At 43.9% G+C, this 24663-nt stretch overlaps 1 protein-coding gene across 9 annotated transcripts in view; it reads left to right on the top strand.

Annotated features, from left to right (window-relative positions):
• Nucleotides 1-24663, top strand: part of KCNT1 (potassium sodium-activated channel subfamily T member 1) — a 202345-nt gene that overhangs the window by 52703 nt on the left and 124979 nt on the right. For 3 of the 9 annotated variants that reach the window (XM_043498814.1, XM_038374834.2, XM_038374835.2), the window contains exon 1: nt 17945-18188. The exons of 4 other annotated variants lie outside the window; for them this stretch is intronic. In XM_043498814.1, the coding sequence (XP_043354749.1) occupies nt 18040-18188 (149 nt within the window). In that variant the 5' untranslated portion in view covers nt 17945-18039. Of the gene's footprint in view, nt 1-17937; nt 18189-22620; nt 22769-24663 lie in introns of those variants that run through there. 2 more of the 9 variants (XM_038374832.2, XM_043498815.1) reach the window with 2 other exon arrangements.

The raw sequence follows: 24663 nt of genomic DNA, 5'->3' as shown, positions 1-24663 counted from the left end.
ACAGGAGCTGCTGTGTTGTTCCCAGAAAGATCCCCTCCGACCATGTGATGGTGCACAGAAAATATAGGATTCTACTCTAGTGGAAGTGGTCACAGCTGTTTGGCCCATAAAATCAACAACTGCTGGGCTCTGTGTGAGTTGCCAAAAGCATCGCCCCAAACCCCTATTGTATTGGCTGACAAATATGACACATGAAAAGTCCAGGGGTCTGCTCCAGATCTGTGGTGTAAATGGATGTAGCTCCATTGAAGCCAATGCAGCTTTGCCCAGTTTATAGCACCTGAGGATCTACCTGAAGGTTTTAAAGGTCACATTTATATTTTATTGGAATGGTTTAAAAAACACAAAGAGGTTAGCGGAATAATTCTGTAGTTTTTAAGGCTATCCCATTAAATGTCGATAATACCCTATAGATTTCATCCCTGTTCAGTTCGATAGAATTCCTCCAGAAGGGTGTTTTCCTCCAGGTCAATATTTAAAACAAAAAGATATGAGAATAATCTGAAAGTGAACAAGGCGCAAAGGCTGACCTTCCCAAAGCTGCTCTGTCCCTTTGCCTTTGTCTACACACAAGCAAATATTGCAAATGTTTCCCACCGTTGCTTGCAGTGCTAAAAAGACACCCATGGCCGCAGAGCGCTCAGCAGGGTGAGGCAGTCTGGGCTTGCCCCAGGGAGCTCTGGCCACACTTGTACTACCAGCATTTCTACCAGTGGTGGCTCACTGCCTGTGCTGTGCCATTAGAGTGGTCCCGTGGGTAGGCAGGGCACTGGCCTGGCAGTTATAAGATCTTAGTTCTATCCCTGGCTCTGCTGCTGGGATACCTGGGGAAGTCCCTTCCCCTCCCTGTGACTTTTTCCTTTTCAAACCTGTCTCTGTCTTATCTGTTAGGAGTGCAAGTTCCTCCGGGAAGAGACTGCCTCTGATGCAAATGTAGACACCCTACTGTTACTCACACCTTCTTGTGAAATGTTTGAAAGGAGCCATCCTTATTATCAGTACAAAAGTTTTTTCTCTACTGCTGAAAATAGCCCACCTAATTTGTCTCATTAGAGTTGGTAAGGCAACCCCCATCTTTTCATGTTCTCTGTGTGTGTGTGTGTGTGTGTGTGTGTGTATATATATATATATATATATATAATCTTCCTACTGTATTTTCCACTCCATGCATCTGATGAAGTGGGTTTTAGCCAACGAAAGCTTATGCCCAAATAAATTTGTTAGTCTCTAAGGTGCCATAAGTACTCCTCATTCTTTTAGTCTGTGAAAGAAGCTTATTGGAAGATCTCGGAGGGTGAGATTTACCTGTGTTCAGTTTCTTAAATGTATTAGGCTTAGACTTGTGTGTTTTGTTTTATTTTACTTGGTAACTTACTTTGTTCTCTCTGTTATTACTTGAAACCACTTAAATCCTACTTTTTATACTTAGTAAAATCACTTTTGTTTACTAATTAACCCAGAATAAGTGATTAATACCTGGGGGAGCAAACAGCTGTGCATATCTCTCTATCAGTGTTATAGAGGGCAGACAATTTATGAGTTTACCCTGTATAAGCTTTATACAGAGTAAAATGGATTTATTTGGGGTTTGGATCCCACTGGGAGCTGGGTGTCTGGATGCTGGAGACAGGAGTACCTGCCGAGTGGTTTTCAGTTAAAGTCTGCAGCTTTGGGGGCATGGTTCAGATCCTGGGTCTGTGTTGCAGCAGGCTAGCATGTCTGTCTCAACAAGGCAGGATTCTGGAGTCCCAAGCTGGCAGGGAAAATGGGCTCAGAAGTAGTTTCAGCAAATCATGTGACAGTCCCAAGGGGGTCTCTGTCACAGGGATGTATTCTCAACCAGCACAGAGGGTTTACTCAAAGGAAGGAATCCACCTCTGTGCAGAGAGCCAGCAGATGGCTGCCACCTAGGTCCCACTGAAGCCCTGTTTGGAGGGCTACATTGCGTCTTGGTTTTTGGCATTTTGTACTACAGATTTGTGACTTTTCTCCCCCTCCCACATCAGCTGGGTGGAACTTTTTGCACATTCTGCTATGAGGAGCCACTGTGAATGGTCCTCCATTCTGCTCCTGGTGCTGCCACTGATGGGAGAGCAAGTTGGTCAGGGATCTTCAGTGAGAGGAAATTTTCATAGCTCCATTGACTTCAAATCCAAGGCGAAACTTTGACTTCTGTGGAGCTATGGCAATTTACACCACTTGAGGATCTGCCCCTCCACCTCTGTGTCTCAGGTTTCTCTCGCTCTCAATTACAAATGATACTTACTTCACTGGCAGGAGTGAGAAGTGATGCAGAGAAGGCCGATCGCTTATTTATTATTCATGTTTACAAAGTGCTTTGAAAATTTAAAATCGATAGTCGTGCTAAGTCTCGTGACTATTGTCCTGTGTCCTAAGGTGCTGAAGGGGCTAAGGGAGAGAGATGAAAAAGCATCTTTATATTTATTTAGTTGGCTGAGTGCTATCCACCCTGTGGATTACACACTGGAGCCAGATCTTAAACTGGTGTAAATTGGAGGAGCTCCATGGAGCTCAGGGGAACTTTGGCAATTTACCTACCTTGAAGATCCAGCCCTGGATCTTTTTGGTTTGTTTTTATATTGACAATTCTTTCTATGAAATACAGTTAGTCCTTATAAATGTGCTTTTTTTTTTATCCTGCCCTTCACACCGGAGATCGAGCTATCTCCCCTGTTAATCACAATTCTACACTTCAGTTTCATGGCGCCATTTAGGCCAGAGGTACTGAAAACCTGTTTAGAAAGCTGCATGCAAAGATTCACCCATCCATCTTGATGGAGTCCCCATCTCCATATAAATAAATCCTTCTCATTTGTTAATGAGACTTTTATTTGCTCACCTGTAATTGTGTTGAACTGGCAATGTTTGACTGCTTTGCATTATTTGTGTGATAGCACAGAGAATATATTTTTTATTTCCCTTGCAGATGTATACTGAGGGTTACCCAGAGGCTCTTTGTTTTCATCTGTGCAGCAAGATGTCTGTTCTGACAGTCGCCTGGATATCATTCCTTTTATTTTTCCCTCCTGCAACTTTAATCTGTCAGCAGCTTTGTTAAGAAAAAGTTGGAAGACCTTTGCTGACTCAGTGAAAAGCCCTGAGATCCGAGTGTTTTCCGTGGAATTATGTCAAATGCATTATAAAAGTAGGAAGCTATTGGCTGGATCATCATGAGTTTGTAGTGGATATTTATCTAGCGTATAAGCCGGGTCTTGTCTATTTTTTCCCCCAAAATGACTTTTTTTAAACAAGTCCAAGCCTTATATACTTATTTCACAGCTTTTATGTGCATTATTGTTGAGCCAGACTCCAGAAGGCATAAATGCATTTGTAATGGGTGTGATGATGGTTCTGTGTTCATAATTTATTCAATACCCAGGGCACTCGCGTCTCCATTATATAATGACTTCTCTCTAACTTTCCTGCTAGATGGGGAGCTGTTTTAGAAAGTGGAGCATGTAACACACCCGCGATAGCTAAATTCAGTCATCCGTTAGCTTCTGCAGCACCAGTGCCTTTAATGAAATCCAGTCCTGCTCTCAGTTACACATGGGAAGGGAGGTGAGGCCCTCTTCTAATGAATACATTCGGGGAGCCTCTCAGAGCACCCCGTGATGAGGATTGTCTTTGATACATTTATAAAACCACATGAGCTGTGAGCTTGCAGAGCTCAACCTGGCCCCTCTAATGACTGTTCAGGGAGCCAGGGAAGATGGGTTTGTGGGTCTTGGCATGTTTTCAAACAGGACAGATCTTGACATCACAGAAAGCACTAACTGGCTCTCTTTTGCATAGGTGGCCTCAGCAGAAATGCCTGATTAGATCTGGAGACTGAACTGTTATCTTGCTGAAAGATTTGATCCCCCTGCGTGTATACTGAGGCACATTGGTTGCCCTGGTGGAAACTGAGTGGTGGACAATGTTCTAGTATTTTTACCATCATGTTTATCCCCTTGGGACTCTTTGATTGCCAGCGTAGATGCACTCTTCAGCCTACCCCTTGCGGCTCCCTCTGTTCTGCTAACTTCACCCCCTCTGTCCCATGACAGAGCCTTAGCAGCGACAAAGTGAGAATCTTCTCCTTTGCAACTCCTGTGCCCAGAACAGCTTCCCTGTATCACTTCGCCTCATAGACTCTCCATTTCCTTCCAAATCCTTGCTCGAATATCTTTGCTTCCTTGCAGAAACTGCCTACACATGCACTGTCTCTGCTATTTTATTACTTTAGCTCCATGATGATATTTATTGGATGTTTTACAATGTGCTGGAATACTGTTTACGTGAATGAAGTTGTAAAATACCCAGTTGTATTACTGGATTGCTAGGAAAGCCCTATGTTTTGTAAATGGGATGTTCTTCCCCCGCCAAGCAAAAGTCCTGAAACAGCATAAGATACCTGTGTGGAGAACTCTGAGTAAGTAGCAAGATGCACCTGAAATAAGAAGCTCTGCTACTGGCAGACACACCCTTCCCTCCTGCTTATCTGCACACTCTGTATACGGTTTCTCACTTTACGTAATTACCCCTACTCATCAACCCAATTCTTCAGAGACCTCCTTTAATTTCCAGCTCCCTTTGCTATCACTAAATAAACCCTGCAACCTCTTCCAGGTTTTCTAAAATGTCAGGTCTTTCCCAAACTGTCCAGTGCTCCAGTTTTTAAGTGGAGGGAGGGGAAGAAAGAGAGACAATCTGTGAGAAATTGACAATGACCCTTTCTCTGCTGATACCTCCTTGCTGTGTTGCCCATTAACATTCTACTGATATCAGTTCCCACTGGCACTGCTGCTGCGATCAATGAAATGTTCTGGGGGCACAAGCAGAGAAAGGGTGAATGTCAGTTTCTTACAAGTTTTTTTCCGCTCTCCTCCCCATGGTTAGAAACTGGAGTACTGGACGTTCCGGGGAAGATCTGACATTGTAGAACACTGAACATGAATTTGTGGATGAGGAGTGAGGATTCTCTCACAGTGAGCAAAATAGCAGCATAGCCATCACAAACTGCAGTTTCAGGAGAACGGAAGAGAACTGATCTGGATCCAGAAGCAGTCTTTGCACAGAACCCATGCTGCAATGGCTCATATATTTTTCATTAGCACTAACTTGAGATATGCATAATGTCAATGCAAGATCAAATGGCTGTGGCAGTGAATGGGATTTTTTCCCCAAATGCTTTTGAATAAATGTAGCTTGAAAAGCATTAGGGAAAATGACTGTCTTCCCGACCTCTTTAGGGTTCTTTCCAAGTTTCTCTGATCCAGTATTTTGTTCTTGGTTGAAGTGTTTTGTTTCTGGCCAAATGCATGTGACACTTGGGGGAACTTGCAAATACTCCTGTCTATGCAGGTTGACAGTGGTGGGCTAATGAAGGAGGTCTTTATACAGCACCTAACACAGTGGGGCCCTGGCCCATGACAGGGACTCCTCAGCATTAGTGCAATGTTAATCACAATGATCTCAAGGTGTCACCCTTGGAGGTCAGTCTGTGGAACTCCCTGGCACCTGAGGGGAAGACAGATGTTGGTGGTTATTTGGCCAACACATCATATATCATGATAAAATGTAGCCTCTTTTTATATAGCATTCTGCTGTTTCCAGGTGCTGAAGTATTAACATCAATGGGCATCTGCCCCTCTATAGCCTCAAAGCTCTTCACATACATCATTGAATTACTGCTTCCAGCACCCCCATGAGGTAGATAAGAGTGGTGCCTGGGTTGGGGGAAACTGAGGCCCAGAGAGGGGAAGTGACTTGCTGAAGGACATCCACTGAGTTAGCAGCAGAGCTGGAAACAGAGTTTGGGAGTTCCTGATTCCCAGACTCAAGCCCAGTTTGCTAGACCTCTCTGCCTGGAGGGAGCTCAAATGAGGCTCGCGAGATAAGTCTTGTGTTAGCCCGATCCAGCCGTTTTTTTCTCTGTCTGTATAACTTCCCCCTCCCCCCATTGTTGGTACTGCTTTGATTCACTCCCCCGATGCTCAGCACCTTGTGGGAAAGTTCTTACCATACGTGATTCTGTGTAACTAGTTGGGGGTGACCCTGACAGCTCCTGCTGCCCTAGCTCATAAGTGTAAGAGCCAGAATGGGCAGCAGATGCTATAAACTTTTTTTAAAAAGGCCTAGTCACTAATTCTTTTGCCATTTCTTGTAATAACTTTCAATTGTGGTTAGCTCATTCGATATTGATGCTGTCTTCTCAAATGACTGTTTTGTGGTATTCCTGCAGGAAATGTAAACCTTTATTCACTGGTACATCCATTTAAAACTGTAACTGAAAATCCACTGATCAGATGTATTAAACCAAATGTAATGGAACACTATAGTGCTTGAAAGCAGGTTTCAGAATGTAGCACCCCATTACAATTACAATTGGCAAGAGCCAGGTGCTTTCTCTTTAAAGTTGCTCTCTGAGGGCTTTGCAATTGTTTTCAGGATAAGCTGCAGAAAAGTACATAGGGCAAGTAAGCGAATGTCATTTAGCCAATTAAGTTGCCGCTTGCATATAGGTCTGTCTTGAACGCCTTCACACCTGTGTGGTGCTATTCATCCAAAGATCTCAAAGTGCCTCAGAACAGTGGGAGATTACTATTATCATCAAGTTACCGATTCTGTTCTATTTAGCGTCTTATACCACTCTCATCACCACAATATCTGATTGTGTTTCAGAAGGACGTTAAGTGACATGACTAGCTTCTCCCCCACAAATGGTTTACGGCTGTGTCCCTATAGGAAGGGAATCACCATAGAGTGCAAATCACTAGAGGTGATTGTTCTTCCAAAGGGCACCTAGAGATAGGCCCTGGCATTTAACTGTGCAGTAAACAGAACCATTGTAGGCTGCTAAATGGAAACCCAAGTCTCCAATATGGTTCATATTTTTAGCAACAACCATTCAGGTTAATCGCTGTCTCCTAAGGTTTTGTACTTTCCCCTGAAATGTTTTTAATGGCAGTTGAATAATAAATAATACTTTGCACTTCATACAGAATTTTCCCACCCATAGATCTTAAAGGGCTCCGCAGAGGTGGATAAAAACAATTATCTCCCATGTTCGCTGATGAGGAAACAGTGGGATATTATTTGAGAGCATAATTACAACCGGTAAAATCAGTCAGCCTTTAGTGTGGGTGATGGCAAATGTGAGGGAAAAGGCCCATACTCAGAGGGCAAATCACAATGGGCAGAGACCCCTCTGGTTTACAGTGAATTTTTAGTGGCCTGTTGTGCAAAAGAAACTCACTGAGCCTCGGCAGCTTGCTGGGAGAATTGAACTGTGGGGAGAAATGCAGCAGAGAGCATAATCTGCACTCGGCATGATGATCGGCAGAGCACCGCGGGGAAGCTGCACTTTCAGCCATTAAAGTATATATATATTCTTTAATTAATTTAAAGAGAGAACAGCCTTTTAAAAGTGCATCTGTTTGGGAACTCTTAGCTGGCTAACGATGTGACTTAACTGCCTTGGGCGCATTGTCTGTGCCTCTCTTTCTGCCTCTGCTCATTGCACAACGTGTTAAGAACCAAAACACACCTCTGGTGTAATTGCTTTATCTATTTCCTTGATCCACAGGCTAACACCCACCAGATGCCAGTCACCCTTGTACCCTTAGTTTACCCCCCACATGACCAGTACAGTTACCCTTGTCTTTCCTTTCCTTCACCCTAGTGGTCTAGTAGTATTATATGCATTACTATCCCAGCACGTCGAAGAAGGGACTGGCTCTTCATTCATCTTTGTACAGAGCGCAGCATGGGAGGGCCCCATTCCTGATGGGGACTCTGGGTGTTACTGTGTTACAAATTTGGGATTCAGGTAAGCGGCCAAGACATGGATTCAGCTCAAGACTGCCTGCCAGGGACACAGAAAGGGTCTGACCCAAAGGCCATTGACGTCAATGAGAGTTTTTCTGTAGACTTCAGTGATGTTTGTACCTAGCCGTAGTAACACAGCATCATGAAAGGCCATAGCAATGCCTCGTGAATACAAGTTATAAAGTGTAGCTTACATTTAAATGCAGTTCACATGCAGTACTTCAAATAACAAACCAAAACAATGCCCTAAACTTGCCTGGAGTTGGGAGGAAACTGGGTCAAAGCCATAGCCAATGATTTTAGTTTATTGTTCATTTATGATCATTTATGATTTATATAGCCTGCTACGGCCTATATAATCTCTGAGTGCTAAATAGAGTTAAATTGTAGGATTATAGAAGAATAAGACTGATCAGTAGTTCCGAGGCCAACTATGTATTATGTATCTAAGTATGGCTGAAATGCAAGGCCTACAGGCTGAGGCTTGTAAGATTTTAACTTAGCCATACTAGTCCTTAGTTTAAGAAATGCTTGACATAAGTAAGTGACCAAAGAATGACCTTATGACACAAGATTACGGGTTTTAGAATTGTGACCCTATGCTGCAAGATTAGTGTTTCTATATGCTTGGGTGATCATAACTTTAACTGTAACTTTAATAAAACTTGTAAAACAGAATAGACCTTGTAAATGTCTGTGTGGTCACTATCCTTGGGCTTTATGTGTTCCTAGAGACTCTAAATCTGCAGTAAGTAGCAGAGGTGACTTTCACTCTGAGCTTGAAACTAGCCACCAGAGCCGAACCCATGGTGGTGTCATAAATTCACTTTAAATAAAATAAAGAGCTATAAAGTTTTGTCATTTGCCTTACTTTTCCTGGAGGATTTCTCTCTCTCTCTCTCTCTCTCTCTCTCTCTCTCTGTGAAACCCATGGCAGTAGCAGGATTCTGTTTGTCTGTCCTGTTGAGAATAATTGGTTAGCTATTCTGTCTGGGGATTTTAGCTTCTTATCTCATTCCTTCTGCTCATTTCCTTGAACTTTGTTGTGTGTCATACTCAAATACAAGATGTTTTTTTGCCACCAGTTTGGGGAAATTTGCATAGCTCACATGGCAGCTGAAAGGTCCTTGTGAAAACTCCCTGTACAGTGGGTGTCAGGCTGTTTGCTGAGTGACCTCCTGCTGCTATTATGTGCACACTCATAACCCAGGGCATTGGAGCAGCTGCCTCGCTAGTCTGCTCTGGTAACACCTCTCAGTGGCACCCTAGGACTGGGATGATGGCAAATCTATGTGACTCTGTTTTTGCCTTCTTCTCTTCTGCATGGCATGTTGCCAGCTGCCGCAATCCATTCATGGCTGCGAAGTGTGGGTTATGACACCATCCCAAGGTTCATGTCAGTATGCTTGATAGCACTCCACACAGTAGTGCTGGAACAATTTTTGTAGTGGGGGTGCAGAAGGGGAAAACCATGTATTTGGGTTGTTCCTGTTATTTCAAGCCAGGGGGTGCGGTAGCACCCCGAGTTCCAGTCCCTATGACTCCACGCCATGTCAATCCTGGGCATTCTCTCTTCTTCCTCCTCCGCACATCATACCCCTCCATACCTAGCCTAGGCAGGATTGTTCTTTACTACCTATATGAAGAAGATTTTCTCATTCCCCACCTTATTCCACAGCTCACTCTGCTAGGGCCAGGGGACAGAAGCAATTGTTAAGCTACACATGTGTACACTTGCTAAGGGATTCCTGCTGAGCAAGAGGCAGCTTGATTCTCTCTGCTGCAAGAGTAGAATGAAATCCTTGTTAAGACGCTGATACAGAATGAGGTAAATATTTTTACTCCTGCATACTCGTTTCCCTTGGAATTGACTTTCATCTTAAATGATGTGTGGATATTAATTAAACTGCTTGCTGCAGCCACTTGCTCCCATTAGCAAATTTCTTCACAGCTGGAAATACCAGCCATAATTTTTCCTCCAACAGAATTCTGGAGAAATTGGCCAAGTTAGATATGCCCAAGCGCTCCATCCTGCTGTGGAGAGTAAGCAGCTGGGGCCAATGAATTTACGAAGCTGTGATCCTGGTGTCCGGCATGTCTTGTGTGAGTGAAGAATGGGGGGGAAGAGAGTGAGGAGAAATGTAGGATTTATAAGAAATGAAGAGGATATGTCTCATGCTCTGTGGGAACTCTCTCTTCAATAACGACTTTTAACCTTCTGTCCCAACAATTGCTCTGCACGCATCCAGTGCATGCAGGGACATTTACAACCTGCATTTTTAAGACATTGCTTTATTTTAAATTCCTTTTGCATTGATTTATATCAATCCTTTCTCACACTGCCAGTTTCTTTATTGCAGGCTATATGTTCTGCAGAATCTCGTGAGCGGTTCCTTCCCAATCAGATATTCACAGCAGTAAGTTAAATTTCTCTGCCAATAAATATTACCAGCATCTAAGCAATAAAGTCTCTCTTAAAGTCACATTCATCAGCTGGCTTTGGCTGAGTAGCCAAGCAACTTCCAGTAACATCAAAGGCCATGGAAATTCTCTGTTTCCGTGGCATGCCACATACACATCCTGCGTTGCGGTGCAAATCATATGAATTTGTGGCAGTTCCCTGATGCTGCAATAGGAGGTAGTATAATGCTGACTTATAGAGTATTATGATACAGATTAAGTTGACTAGCTGATCTTCCTGGGATGGCAGAAGGAGATAGTATGCTGCAGAAATAGTAGTAGTTTATTATTTATTTGGGGTATCATAGCGCCTTGTTTTAGCCACGGTGAGCTTGCACTGGCTATTAAAGGTCCACAAAGAGATGTCAGAGAGATGGGTGGAGATTTTAGTTTGGCCAGAAGGTGACAGTTCTGTAGTAGCTAAGTAGATCTGTGATTATGATGTAGTTAGTGCTGTCTTGTTGCAGTTTCTTGATGTTCCAGCAGAAGGTGGAAAATTGCACGAAGGCTGTGTCTAGGAGAGCATATTTTTATTTTAAGTAACAGAGAACTTCCTAAAGATCTTTCCTTCTACTACACAAGAAAACACACTGAGGTTTGTACTTTAAAACACAAAACACACCCACCTCCCCTAAATCATCACACCTGAATGAAGAATTTCTAAATGAGAACGCTGACTCATTTCTGTCAGTGGCGGAGCTTCACATTAATAGACACCGACAGTAACTTTTCTGTTGCTTTAGATTGTCTCTCCAAATGCAAACCAAAATGTCCTTAAAGACCCAGCTTGTCATAATTTTGTGTCTTGTGCATATTAAAATACATACACTAGTAACTCTGTAATATCCACTCAAGTGGCACACATACCAGCATCAAGAAAGAGAACAGTCTCCTGGTGCAGCAAACAGAGGTGAAGTATGCTTCCATTCTGAATGTTGCAGGGGCTGCTGTTGTTTTCCTAAAAACAATAATATATTCCAAGGAGAGAGAATATTTCAACAGTAATCTAAGAAGCACACTGATGTGTTTTCTTCCATTTATGCATGGCATCCATTGGAGGACAGAGCCCTATAGCTGTTTAAAAAAATAATTGCATGAATCCAGGATTCTTATGCCAAATGGGTCAGATTCTGAGGAGACTTTGTGGGTTCTTAGCACATTTGAGGATGTAGCCTATTGATAACACATTCTCCAGCGTGAGGTAAGTGCAAAAGTTAGGCATCTCTGCAAATTGTGCTTTTTAGCAGGTTCATCCTTTTACAATGTGCTGCTGATGAATTGCATATTTCTGACTATGTTGTGCATCACTTTTCCTGTCAGTTGCTTCTGTGCTTCATTTGTTGTAACCATGAGGAAAAGTGTTGTTACACAGAAGAATAATTTGTTTGTAGTTATTTTATCATACTGCTGGTAACCAGCTCAAGTTCAGGGGTTAAAGTGATGCCAGAGTGTGTGTGGTACTTTAAGTAGTCATTAGCCTGATTGCTGAAAGCTAGAGAATGGTTGCATTATTGCTGTGATAAGTCTTGATTTATTTAGTAAGGATCTTGGAAAGTACAAGCACTCACTGAAGATTTCCATTGTCTGGATGTCAATTTTCCTAGTAGCTCAGCCTAAAGTTTGGTTTCTTAATGTTCTCAGGCTTCTTACTGCCAGAAAACCTTCTTTCCACCCTATTAGAAACAGGGCCGGCTCTAGGTTTTTTGCCACCCCAAGCAAAAAAAATGTTGCCCCCCACCCGCCTTTTTTTTGGCTTTTACACGTTTACACTTTTCAATTTTGTTTTGTTTTGTTTTTTGACTGTTTAAAATTTAAGAAAAAAAAAGAAAACAGAGAATTTGTAGTTAGTGAAATAAAACAATTTCCTACTAGTGTGCTCATTTACTCACTGGGCCAGCCATGGAGTGAGCTGGGCAGAGCTAGGGCTGCCCCTGCACCGGAGGTCTTGGCATAGGCAGGATGTCAGCGCCGACCCCAGGGTTCATGTGGTCCCCGTGGGTCGGACCAAGTCACGCTGCTGGCGGGGTGCCCAGCCTGGCTGTCACTGCCGAGTAACCAGAGGGGCCTGGAGCTGCGTGGAGGCACCAAACAGCTCTGCCTCCTGTCTCCTTCCCTGCGAGCATGCCCGGGGGCTTGGCGCTGCCCTCCGGAGCTGAGCGTTGCAGTCCCGTGCCGGCAGGAGCAAGCAGCGGGCGTGGGGGGGGGGCTGCCCGATCCCTCCAGCCAGGGCACAATCATCTCTGCTCCCCTGGCACCAAGCCCAGTCTGAAATGACTGGGATTGGTGTCGGGGGACACTCCTCCCCCACGCTGCATAGCAAGACATGAGGCCGTGGGAATGGCTGCTACAGCCATTTCAGACTGGGACTGGTGCCGGGCGTGTTAGTGGTGCCATCCACCAGTTGTGTTTGATATACAGGCAATTGCAGAGGTGCTTGAAGCAACGACTGTTCCATATGCCCCCCATTTTCCACTCTTTCAGTTTTCTGATATCGCGCCCCCCCAAAAAAACCCCAAATGAATGGAGTTCTGGCCATTGGTGCCTAGAACATTTCCTGAAATTTTGGAATTGATCAGATGTGGCGTTCAAAAGTTGTTGCGAAGTAGACACAGAAATGCTGTCATGCTGAGTAGGAAGCTTTCTGCAAGTTCAGCCAACCAGACTGTTCTTCTCTGCCCATACCATGTGCTTTTACACAGTTCCTTTTTTGCAAACTTACTTGACGAACCCAGCCAGGAAGTAGCTGGAGCACAAATGATAAGAGTCTGTAGTTATTTTTGCAGGGCTGCACACTGGCTTTCACAAACAGCTTGAAAAACTCATTTCAAAATATATTCTGAAAGTCCAGGACACTGTACCTGGTCAATAAATGGCCAGTACAGTATGGTATGTACTTGTTGCAAAATTCTTGAGCCAATGGGTAGCACAGAGTGATTTAGGCCAGTTTTTGAAATATTTTTAGTAATCGCTGATGTGATTAAGTATTTGCACGTCACTGTTAAATTTGAGGCACTTTGCCAACATAGGTAAGTCGCATTCCCTGTGCTGAAGAGCTTGCAGTTAAGTGAAATAGTGTGCAGTTTTGCAGCAGGGCAGCAAAGCAAGGCAAAACCTTCTCCATGAATACGATGCCAATGCAAAGAAGACTGACTGCAATGGTTGAGTATGTAGCATATTCAGAGGTGACAGTATGAACATGAGTCGACAGTGATGGATTCTTTTGTAGACCCTATGCTATGAAACCAACTAGCTGTTCTGGGCTGACTTTTTGTAAATGTAGATTGCTGTGTGTGGGTGAAGACATAATAATACTCTTAAAATGTGGGAGCAGGAATGGTATGAGACTATTCAAATGACTGTCTGTCTGCCTCATTCCATATGAATGATCATATAAAGGGAGATCTGCAGATGTTGGATTTGATCTGAAGCCCATTGTAATCAATGGGAATCTTTTTGGTGACTTCAGTGGGCATTGGATGAAGTCCTGAGTTAGCCAGCATGTTTCACTGCTGTGACTGTTGTAGGTAAAAATCCAGTCTGGATTTTTCTGCACTGCTGCAGGGGATTCTTGCTACAAACCACATTGCATTCCAAATTAATCTCACTGGAACTCTGCACTCCTCTTGGCAGCTGCCAGTCCCCTTCCCAGTGCCAAGACCAGCAGTCCTATGCGACAGATTAGGAGTTTGTTTTTCTCAGATGACTTGTGGGAGGTCAGCCTGAATCTTAAGATTTGCTGATTATTTTTTCTCTCCAAATTAGTTATTTTAAACTGCGTATAAATGTTTTAATTTTACTTTTCGTCCCTCCTTCCAAGGCTAAGCCTCTGATCTGGTCAGAGCTGTGCTTGTGTCTTGGGTGCCTTCACTGCCCAAGACTGCAAAAGAAAACTGGCTTCCTGGGCTCCATTTTCTTGTTGATGCTTCCAAACCAGACCTTTGTACAGAGCACATTTCTAGCTAGCCAGGCACGTATCTCTGAGTAGAGCCAAAGGAAGATTTTAGTATAGCAATGGGGTTCGGGTGGGGGAAACCATCCAATTCTCTGGCTGTTCAATAGAGTTTACATTCAAATTGAAGCGTGAGGCCAGTTTTCAGTTTCAGATAAGTTATTCTAATGAGTCATAATTAGAGTATCTCTTTAAGAGTTTGTAATATCTATTTATTTTGGACAAAGAACCCAACCTTCCTCCATGGAGAAGCACACATAAGAGAAAAATATATGACCACAAAGTTAAATACTAATGAATTCAGTTGCATAAAAGTATTCGAGCAAAATGTAGTATATAAAGGAAAGTTCTTTGTTATTGCTTAAAGTTTTGCTATGGGCTATATAGCTTACTTAGAGCTCCATATTTTTAAAAGATTTATTTTGAAGTTGCTGTACTTGCTGATTTTTAGAGAATTTCTCCATTCCAACAGCTTTCAATAAATACTAAATGCATTTATCATAGTAATTTTTAAAGCCCTCTTATTTCATTGAATAGCTCTAACATGCATGATCACATTTATTATTAATATGTTGAATGGCTGCACAAAAGGAGTTTTGACAGCCAGTATTGGAAACTACTTAAACAAAAGCAAAATATTAAAGGATGCATTTGCCATGGATTCAGTTGAATCTAATGAGAAATCCTTTCTTTTCAGTCACATTTTCAGCAACTGTTATATCCATCCTGACTTTTTCTGAACAATTCCATCTCTTTTCTCCAGCCTGCCACTCAGCAGTGTGGTCTCAGGGTAATGCAAATGTTGAAATGAAAAATTAGCAGTTTGTATTGCGCTTGCAAAGTAATAATTAAGCATTAAATCCTGGTTTGCAGTGTAGCCAGATGCTAACCCCAGAATGGCTTGGCCTCCTCCAGGCAGCAGCAGCTCCTGCTCATGGGGAGGAAGGGAAGCCCATGCCCCCGCGCCTCCAGCATCTGCTCTTTCAAGCAGTCTGAACAGCTTCCTGTTATGCCAGTTACCTTGCTCTTGAAGTCGGTTTGCACGGTTTCCTGTCAAAACTACAAACAGCAGCAGAAGTCCCACTGATGTTAGGTGCTTGCTTAAAGATGTATATCACCAATTGTATTCATGCTTATGAATATGTAATCAATTAATGTAAGGAATGAGTGGATAGTATGAGTGTAAGAAACCAATTACAAGGCTTGAACAGAAATATTACCATGTAAGGATGATCAAGGTGTATATGGGACTGTTTAAGAGCTGGCAAGTCAGTAACTGGCATTGCTTTTGTATCTATTTTATGTTGGGGGAAAAAACTTTTATAGAATATGCTTAATAGTGATGTCCCATTAAGGAATGGGGATGTGGTCTTATCGTTAGAGTAGGGAACTGGATTCGAGCTCTCATCCCAGCTATGCCATGTACATCCCTTTGTATCTTAGTAAAGAGCCTCTCTGCACCTCAAAATAATAGGAATAACAATAACCAGGGCTTAAGTTTAATATTTCACAGATGTAAGTGAAGGAGGGTGAGGAGTCTGCATTTTTCTCATGGTTTTATTTGAATCTGTTGTAGGTTGGTGCAAATCCACAGTGGTTTATAAAGTCATGTATAGATCAACACTCCTTTATTATTCTCAGATCAAATCCAATAACTGGAGCTGGCTGGAAAATGTCCCCCCAGCACATTTTTGACTTTTCATTGAAAAACAGCAAACAAAACCTTCCGTCAAAACACCAAGATTCAGTTTGTTGGGGTTTTAGATTTTTGATTCAACATCAAACTTTTCTGGAGAAAGCAGACACCTTATTGTGAAAACTCTTGATTATTTGGGAGCCCAACTTTCTTTCTTGAAATGTTTCAACCAGCCCCGCAAATCACCTGCAGTGACAAAAGAAATATAATCCCCACCAGAGCTCTACACTGCAGCTCTCTGGCCCTACCCATTCCTCCTGTCATTCCGGGTGAGTGAGGAAAGATCGCCTCTGCAGTATTCTCCCTTCTCAAGCTCTTTCCTCATCTTTTCAGATATGACTGGACTAAGCCGCTCAACCCTCCTGTGGAGGAGGGATAATTTTGACTGCCAATGCAACCAATCCACCTTTTTGCAGTGAAACAGCACAGGGCACAATGGTTTCAGGGCAGGGAGCATAGAATAACTTGCTATAACACTGAAATGGCAAAAGGAATTTTAGGTGACCCCAGTGGAATTACCAGAGTGGGAATTTGGCCAAGACAATGGATGAATGAAAAATGAAGTGGAAGCTCTAATAACCACAAGTTGGTTTTAAGTCTGCTCCAGAAAAGCACCTCTTGTAGCACAATGCGCCCTGGCATGGTGATGTCGCAGTGGCACCGCACCGACTCAGAAGGTAGACCACCATCTACTCTCTCAAGGATATTTCATACAGCACCTACGTCTTCCTAGAAGGTCTTCCATCCAAGTATTTGACTCGCATTAACCTTGCTTAGCTTGTGGAATCTTGATAGCAGTTCAGCAACACACAGGATATGGTAGGGCCTCAGACTTGTTCTCACATATCATCTTAAATATTTGTTTAAAGTAAACAGTGTATAAACGTTCAATAGGCGCCCTCGACGCTGTCCTTGGTGCTGAAACTCCCACTGCACACTTGGCTGGCTTAAATATATAAATTCTGCACAAACCTGGCCAGAGTTCTTTAACAGAATCCTGAAGGCAACTAGGGCTCCTGCCCCTGTTGTTTGATGTTTCAAACTGACCTATAGTGAGGAATATCAGTGGGAACCTCCTGGATGATAACTAAAATGTGAGTGACATTTTTATTAGTAATTAAGATTTATTTACTTTTCTGCATTCTTGGAGAACTTGCCTAACAAAGTTATATTTTAACCAAAGAAACACAGGTTACATTGGTAGTGGGATGAAGAGCGAGTTACTTTAAAAGTCATTGGTTTGAATCCAGCCTAAACCAGTAGTGTCTGAAAGCTGTTAGCAACTGATGGTAGCTCAAGGGACAAGGAGCAGTGGGGTTGATGGGTGAAAGTCCAGTTTCATGGGGATAGTGCCCACATCACCAAAACCACCACTGTGATGGGTGCTAATGAATGGTAGCATTCTCAGTAGTCAGACCAAGGACTTAATGGCCCATGTTGAATGGACTTCCCCTTCACCCACAGAGGTGCTCCTTTTGAGTCCGGATTAAAGTGTGTAAACAGGGCAATGTGGGGGAAGCCTGTGTTACTTCTCCTTGTGCTGTGTGAGGACTCCGCCTCTGGGAGTGTCATTTACCAGCATTAAATTCACACTCTGACATTTTACAGAAAGAAACTGGGGGGAGGGAGGGGGAAATAACATCTCCCATGTACTGGAATGGAGAAGAATTTCTGTGATCCCTTGCCCCACAAGCCACTGCTGTCTTGAGCGCAGTCATAAAACCAATCACATCATTTTAATAATCAGCCAGCCAAGGCAAAGGATATACTGCACTACACAAATTATGCTTTTTATTTATGAAGTGAAACCATTATACAGGCTTCTGCATTATGAATCTCTTGTCATCTCTGCTGTTTTACTGGATGGCACGCGATTCATAACAGCAGCACAACCATGGACTTTTCCTTAATTTTCCTCGCTACCAAGATAAATCTACAGGGCAGGATTGTTCCACTGAGCAGCTACCAGTGGGGAGAGTGACTAGAGGAAGGAGGTGGTACATGCCGACAGCTCTGAACTGCAGGCAGTATGAAGATTGCTATGTATGAGAGATATCAGGGGGAAAAGAGGAGGAAGTAGGAGTCATCCAAAGCTCTTAGAATGGCAAGAGCCAAGCTGAAGAATTCCCCATCCGAGATCAATTCGCATGTAAAAACTGTCCCACCAGCAACGACAGAGGATGTCCATGGGGTCAGCCCCTTGTTACCAGCTCGGAGGATGGGATCCTTGGGGAGTGATGTCGGACAAAGGTATTGCAGGGCTGCAGTGTTGCATGAGGTTTAGGGGTGGGGGTGGTGGCACATTTTTGTTTAAATATAAGGAACAAATCAGTGCAGTCAACAGCTCTCGGGGGTGGCGGAGTGCATTGCTTTTGGTAGACATGTTAAAAACCCACCCCAACCCCTAATGTTCAATTGTGAATTAGGCAGCAGGATCAGGAGAAAGCCAATTGCTTTTGAAAATTTTATAGGCACTCACATCTCTTTGACTAGCAAAAGCAGATCTGAAAGGCAGCACTGAGACCTCCAATGCTGCTACCCACAACTGTTAACTTGCACTGCACCTTATCTGTGCAGTATAAAAATGAAGCTTATTTTATGGTGATAACACAATACTGTGCTTTGTCCCTATGCACCATATTTGGAACTAGAATCAGAGATGCATGATCCCACATCTGAGGAATAATTTATGTACAATCACACATGAAAATAATCAAAGTACTTGCATACACAAATGCTGCTGCCTCTTTCTGTAAGCACACAGCTGCTATGTGCATGGAGCTATGAGCCATTTCTTAGACTGGTCAGAATACTGTTCTATATTGCACTTGCATTATTCAGTTCCTGGCTTCTTCCTCCATAGTGTTTCCTGATCATGGTAAAGATGCAGATGTGGTCCCTCACTTCCTGTTCTGTTTATTCTGTTTTGTATTCCTTTTATTCTCCCTTTATTTTCAGCCTTTCACCCCATCAGCACAAATGGGTTATCTCACAGTAGGAAAGCTTCTGCCCCTGTCAGGTTTTACTTGTTTGGCATTTGCTTGGGAGGAATTAGCCATTTCAGAAGCAACCTTTCCCCATATGTCACTGGGCAAGGGGGGAAATAGCAACACTTGTGGAATTAGCCGACGTGGTCCCAGTTGGAACAGACGGAGAAAGTAACATACCCTCGAAGCAAGGCTCCTCTCACTGGTGGCACGAACGGGTGGGGGATACCATAGAGAAGTGTGCTGTGTGCACACTGCACTCCCGAGGGTCCGGAATGGAGGGCTCAGTATCTGGCTTTCTGGCTGAGCTCAAGTGCATGTCTTGGCTTCCTGTATACATTCCCTCTCGGGGGAACATGTGCCCTCCACCTGGTGATCTAGCGGGTCTTTGCCATCTGACTTGGTGAGGCATGGTCTTAAATATCTGGGAAGTTGCAAATAGGCAGCACGCAGGTAGATTAGAACCAAAGCAGGCATGCTTCTTTGGTCTCAGCACGCTGTAGCCATCTGAGCCTCTCTTCATTTGGCACCGTTCTTCCACGCCCTCCGTGGTGCAACAAGGATCGTTTCTTTCCCCTCTGCCAGTTTGCTTGTCTTATGCCCCCTTCATCAAAGGTGCTTACAAGCTCTGAATGACACATAGTCCTGTGGGAAGTACACCTAAACGCCTAGAAGGGTAGGTCTGATTCTGTGTTGGCAGAGCTGCCAACGCAGCTAGCTTCACTCTCTGTGGCTGTTCATGCCCTGCCAGCTTATTCTTCCCAATGGTGGTGGGGCTCTCGGGTTACAGCTGTATTGTGGCCTTAAAGGGTCTTGCACTTACTGCTGGAATGCCCTTAGGAGCCCATCTGCTGTGAATCAGACAGAAAGATACCAACTGAGAAGTACAAGGGGCATCCTCCCTCTGCCAGGCTCTGGGACTCAATGCTCCGCCTGCCCATCACTTCTGGCCCAGGGCTGGGAGCCAAAACCAGATATCCAACCCTTCCTTCCTTGTGTGATACGAACTCCGCACCCCCCTTTGGGGCAAACCTGTCACAAGGAAGGAATGTGTGTGGGGGCGAGATCCAGTGTCCCACTGGGGGGAAAAGAGCCATTTCAGAATTAATGAAACTGCAGGGGTTCTAGAGGAGACCATCACATGTATCAACATTCCAGAGGATATCTGTGGGGGCGCTGCCTCTGGGCAAGTGGGAGGGGTAACAACAAGAAAACATGTTGGACCCAATTCCCCTTGTAGGCCTTGTCAGTGGGCTTGCAGCTGGTCAGTTCTGCAGTTTGCTAAGGTAGGCATGGGGTCCCTGCACCAATGCCAATCACAGGGCCTCAAATCTCAGTATAAACAAGGGCTTAGCTGCAGTTCCACTGAAGTGAACTAAGAGATGATTTTGACGTTCTGTAGGTTAGATGTGGAGCGTGAAGTATTAGCTGGAAACTGCTCATAGCCTGTGGGAAGAATGGATTGATCTCTTGAACCCTTGTCTAGCCCTCAGAGCTTGTACTGACCATGGCTTTCTGAATTCTGTCTCTGATTTGCTTCCTTCCTGTGTGTGCCACTTCCTGATAACTAAGTTGGCAGTTTGAATCAGGAGTTTTACACATCACTGTTGCTGCTTACAGGTAACAAAAGAGGGAAGATTGCTTTGAAGTGGTGAATGGCGGATTTAAGATATTCCATCTCCTCCAAAGGCAGATGCTGCACAGTCTCTGGCAGTCCTGCTAAGCCGAGCTATGAGAATTGTTGCTGGGAGTCTGGGCTGAAATAATAAAGTGGTGGTGGAAGTTAAAAACAAAAATATTACAGACTGTTCCCAGGGGTGCAGATTAGTTCACTGTGAGACTGAAGCCTGTGGCTTAGACTCGTAGGCTTTATTTTTCTCTGAATATTTCACATTTCAGTGATTTCAGCCGTAACAACATGGTGGCTCGGGATCCAGTGCAGAAAAGTGGAGATGGGGCTTGTTTCAAAATAATATATTCTTCAGTTGTTTGATATCTGAACATCTAAAAGTGAAGAAGTGGGAGACCTGTATTTTCCCTGGTGTACAGAACTCAGAGCACTTTTTGTTGGGACATTGAAGGATTGGCTCAGTTCATGCCCTAGTACATAGGAGAGTCATTGGAGTTATTTCTATGTCTCAAAGGGCTGATCTGGGCTGATTGTATTCCAACCTGGGCAACCTCCCTGAGCCCAGCAGGGTGGAACAGAGTGCAGAATCTGGCTCTGTCTAGGACACGTGTCTTTAACTGTTCCTAGAAACAGAGTTTTGTGGAGCTTGGCTATTGAATGTGGAAACCAAAATGGGGAACTTTAAACAGATTCAGCTGCAGCCATTCATTCCTGTATTGAGTGAAGTTAATGGTGCAGGGAGGACTTCACAGAAGGGAACATATGACAGGAAAGAACACTGAGAAGCCACAGTAAGAATCCGACCAAGTTTGTGCTTTAAATACCTAACTGCATTGGTGCAGGCTTAAGGCGGCTGTGTTTGGTAGGCAGCTGCTGGCAGGCTGTAGGACATAAAAATACCTGCACTTGGATGTACCTTCCCATTTCATGTGCTGCTGATTTCCCTGACATACCAGATACATGGATTTTTTTTTAATACAAAAAAGCAATTTTGCAACAGAATCCTACCCTGTGCATGCACCTGGTAAAGAGGGAAATTTTTGGCCAGTTGCCCTGAGGCAATCTTAGGAGATCAAAAATGAGCATACAGAATAGTTAGTTTTTAAGGCTTCTTCTGAAATACCCTCCCTTCTCTCTCCATGGCACACTGGAGAGAGCTCAGTTTATTGGCTTGAAAAGGACAAAGGGCTGAGCAGAAGTAGCTGTGAATTGAATCCGAGGACTCGGAGCCATTGTTTAAACCCCCTTTTCTAACAAAAGCTAAATTCTAAGTGAAAATTTGCTTTTTCTTTTTTCAAAAAAAAGCTTTGCTTTGGCCACTTGCCACCATGAGCAAAACAGCTAGATTCCTGGCTGGCATCTTCCCAGCACTCTACTGAGGAAAATAGCAACAGTCTAACCTCTACATCCCTTAAAAATCAAGCACTTCAGCGGAAGGGAGAACCATCCCAGAGTGTTTGGGTAGCGTAATTTCTAAACAGCCAGTGATGACTCCTCCCCCAGGGAGCAGCCAGGCATTAACAAATGGCTTGTACTTCTCTGCAAGCTCCCAAATGCAATTAGACCAGCAGAGAGGTTCACTGTGACTGTAAAGTCCATTAAAGCCCTTTTATATTAACAGCCAAGCTGCTGAGTAGATGTGTGTGTGTCTGGGTGTGTTTTCCACCTGCTGTCAAACACATTTCCATGTCACAGTCAGTGTTAAAATTCCCTTTTTTGGGTAGTAACCCCCAGAGCTATTTTTTTTTATCATTTCTTGAGCAGAAGGTTTTCTCCGGCAAATGTGGTCTTGTAAGATTGAACTCTATTTGCAATATATTAAATGGACTCTTTGGCTTTTTTAATATCAGCCTAGGGCATTTGGTGCAGAAAAGAGAAACAGGATCACCAGCAACTGACAGGTAGAATCCTGCTCCCTCCCCTGCCCCTTACAGAGTCTCACAAAAGCTGGAGATAGGTAACAGGTGTGTCACACAGTTATGTCAGCTGCTGAGCTCCCTAGAGATGGGCCCTTAGAGCAGCAAGTATCTTGTTATGTTACAGGGTTCACATCCAACTGCATCAAGACACTTTGGGAACGACACCTTGCGAACAGAGACCCATACAATAGCTACTCTTTGGAACCCCTAGAGGACTGAAACACCGACACCTGAACAATATTTAGGTTGCTGAGTCAGGAGGTATTGTGTATCCCAGCTCTGACCCTGTGTTTGGTAAGACTTCACTATATACATTTGCTTTGGCTTTCCTGAGTCACGTTCACTGAGCTGCATCTGGCTGGTAGAATCATGTCTCTCTTCCCGTGTCTTTGGCATTTCACCTCCCTTTCCCCCAGGCCCCCATCTTTTCGGCTTTGAGGCAATGGGAGACTGGTCTGAACCCACCCTCCTGAGCTTGGGGAATGCGGATGTTGGAATCACAGCCCTGATTGGGATTTTGGAGCTGGGTCTAGCACTGTTGTGGATCAAGGCTGTGACAAAGATGGCTTTTTAATTTGCTTTTTTAATATATCTGTCAGACAAGAACCCTGCAGCCCTTCCTCTGATGCAGGGGCAGTCACACAGGTTTGTTCCACCTCTAGATTAGATTTCATGCAATGCAATGTTCATACACCTCTAGATTAGATTTCATGCAATGTTCCAACTCTAGATTAGATTTCATGCAATGCAAGGCTGCTCAGAAACTGAAGTGAGCAAAGAATGCTGTAGCCTGCTTCCTTCGTGTGGTCTCCATAGCAGGAATTTAAGTAGATTCCCATAGTGTCTAACCTACAAAATGGATTTGGCATTGGTTATTTGAGAAATTGCCTCTCCCCCTGGGCCAGATGGCCCCAGTTGAGATCAGCAGCGATGCTCAAGCTGCTGGCAAAGTTTTGTCTGTGAGAGTTCTGTTTTGGAACTTGCTTCCCCCCTTGGTTCTCCAGAGTTCAGATCTGTTAACGAGGCCCATCTTTTTCTCCAGGCTGTGGGGGAGGGCATGGGCTGAGCATTGGAAGAGTTGAAATTTATGACTGGTAGATATTTCTGTGTGCAGGTCAGGTGAGCCACCCTTTATGTTTTATTGGTTTCAGAGTAGCAGCCGTGTTAGTCTGTATTCGCAAAAAGAAAAGGAGTACTTGTGGCACCTTAGAGACTAACAAATTTATTAGAGCATAAGCTTTCGTGAGCTACAGCTCACTTCATCGGATGCATTTGGTGGAAAAAACAGAGGAGAGATTTATATACACACACACAGAGAACATGAAACAATGGGTTTATCATACACACTGTAAGGAGAGTGATCACTTAAGATAAGCCATCACCAACAGCAGGCGGGGGAAAGGAGGAAAACCTTTCATGGTGACAAGCAGGTAGGCTAATTCCAGCAGTTAACAAGAATATCAGAGGAACAGTGGGGGGTGGGGTGGGAGGGAGAAATACCATGGGGAAATAGTTTTACTTTGTGTAATGACTCATCCATTCCCAGTCTCTATTCAAGCCTAAATTAATTGTATCCAGTTTGCAAATTAATTCCAATTCAGCAGTCTCTCGTTGGAGTCTGTTTTTGAAGCTTTTTTGTTGAAGTATAGCCACTCTTAGGTCTGTGATCGAGTGACCAGAGAGATTGAAGTGTTCTCCAACTGGTTTTTGAATGTTATAATTCTTGACGTCTGATTTGTGTCCATTCATTCTTTTACGTAGAGACTGTCCAGTTTGGCCAATGTACATGGCAGAGGGGCATTGCTGGCACATGATGGCATATATCACATTGGTAGATGCGCAGGTGAACGAGCCTCTGATAGTGTGGCTGATGTGATTAGGCCCTATGATGGTATCCCCTGAATAGATATGTGGACAGAGTTGGCAACGGGCTTTGTTGCAAGGATAGGTTCCTGGGTTAGTGGTTCTGTTGTGTGGTGTGTGCTTGCTGGTGAGTATTTGCTTCAGATTGGGGGGCTGTCTGTAAGCAAGGACTGGTCTGTCTCCCAAGATCTGAGAGAGCGATGGCTCGTCCTTCAGGATAGATTGTAGATCCTTGATGATGCGTTGGAGAGGTTTTAGTTGGGGGCTGAAGGTGATGGCTAGTGGCGTTCTGTTGTTTTCTTTGTTGGGCCTGTCCTGTAGTAGGT

This window comes from Dermochelys coriacea, chromosome 16 (genome assembly GCF_009764565.3).
Source record: "Dermochelys coriacea isolate rDerCor1 chromosome 16, rDerCor1.pri.v4, whole genome shotgun sequence".
Taxonomy (NCBI): Eukaryota; Metazoa; Chordata; order Testudines; family Dermochelyidae; genus Dermochelys; species Dermochelys coriacea.
Note: the sequence above shows the minus strand (reverse complement) of the source record. Positions and strands in the feature narration are given on the sequence as shown.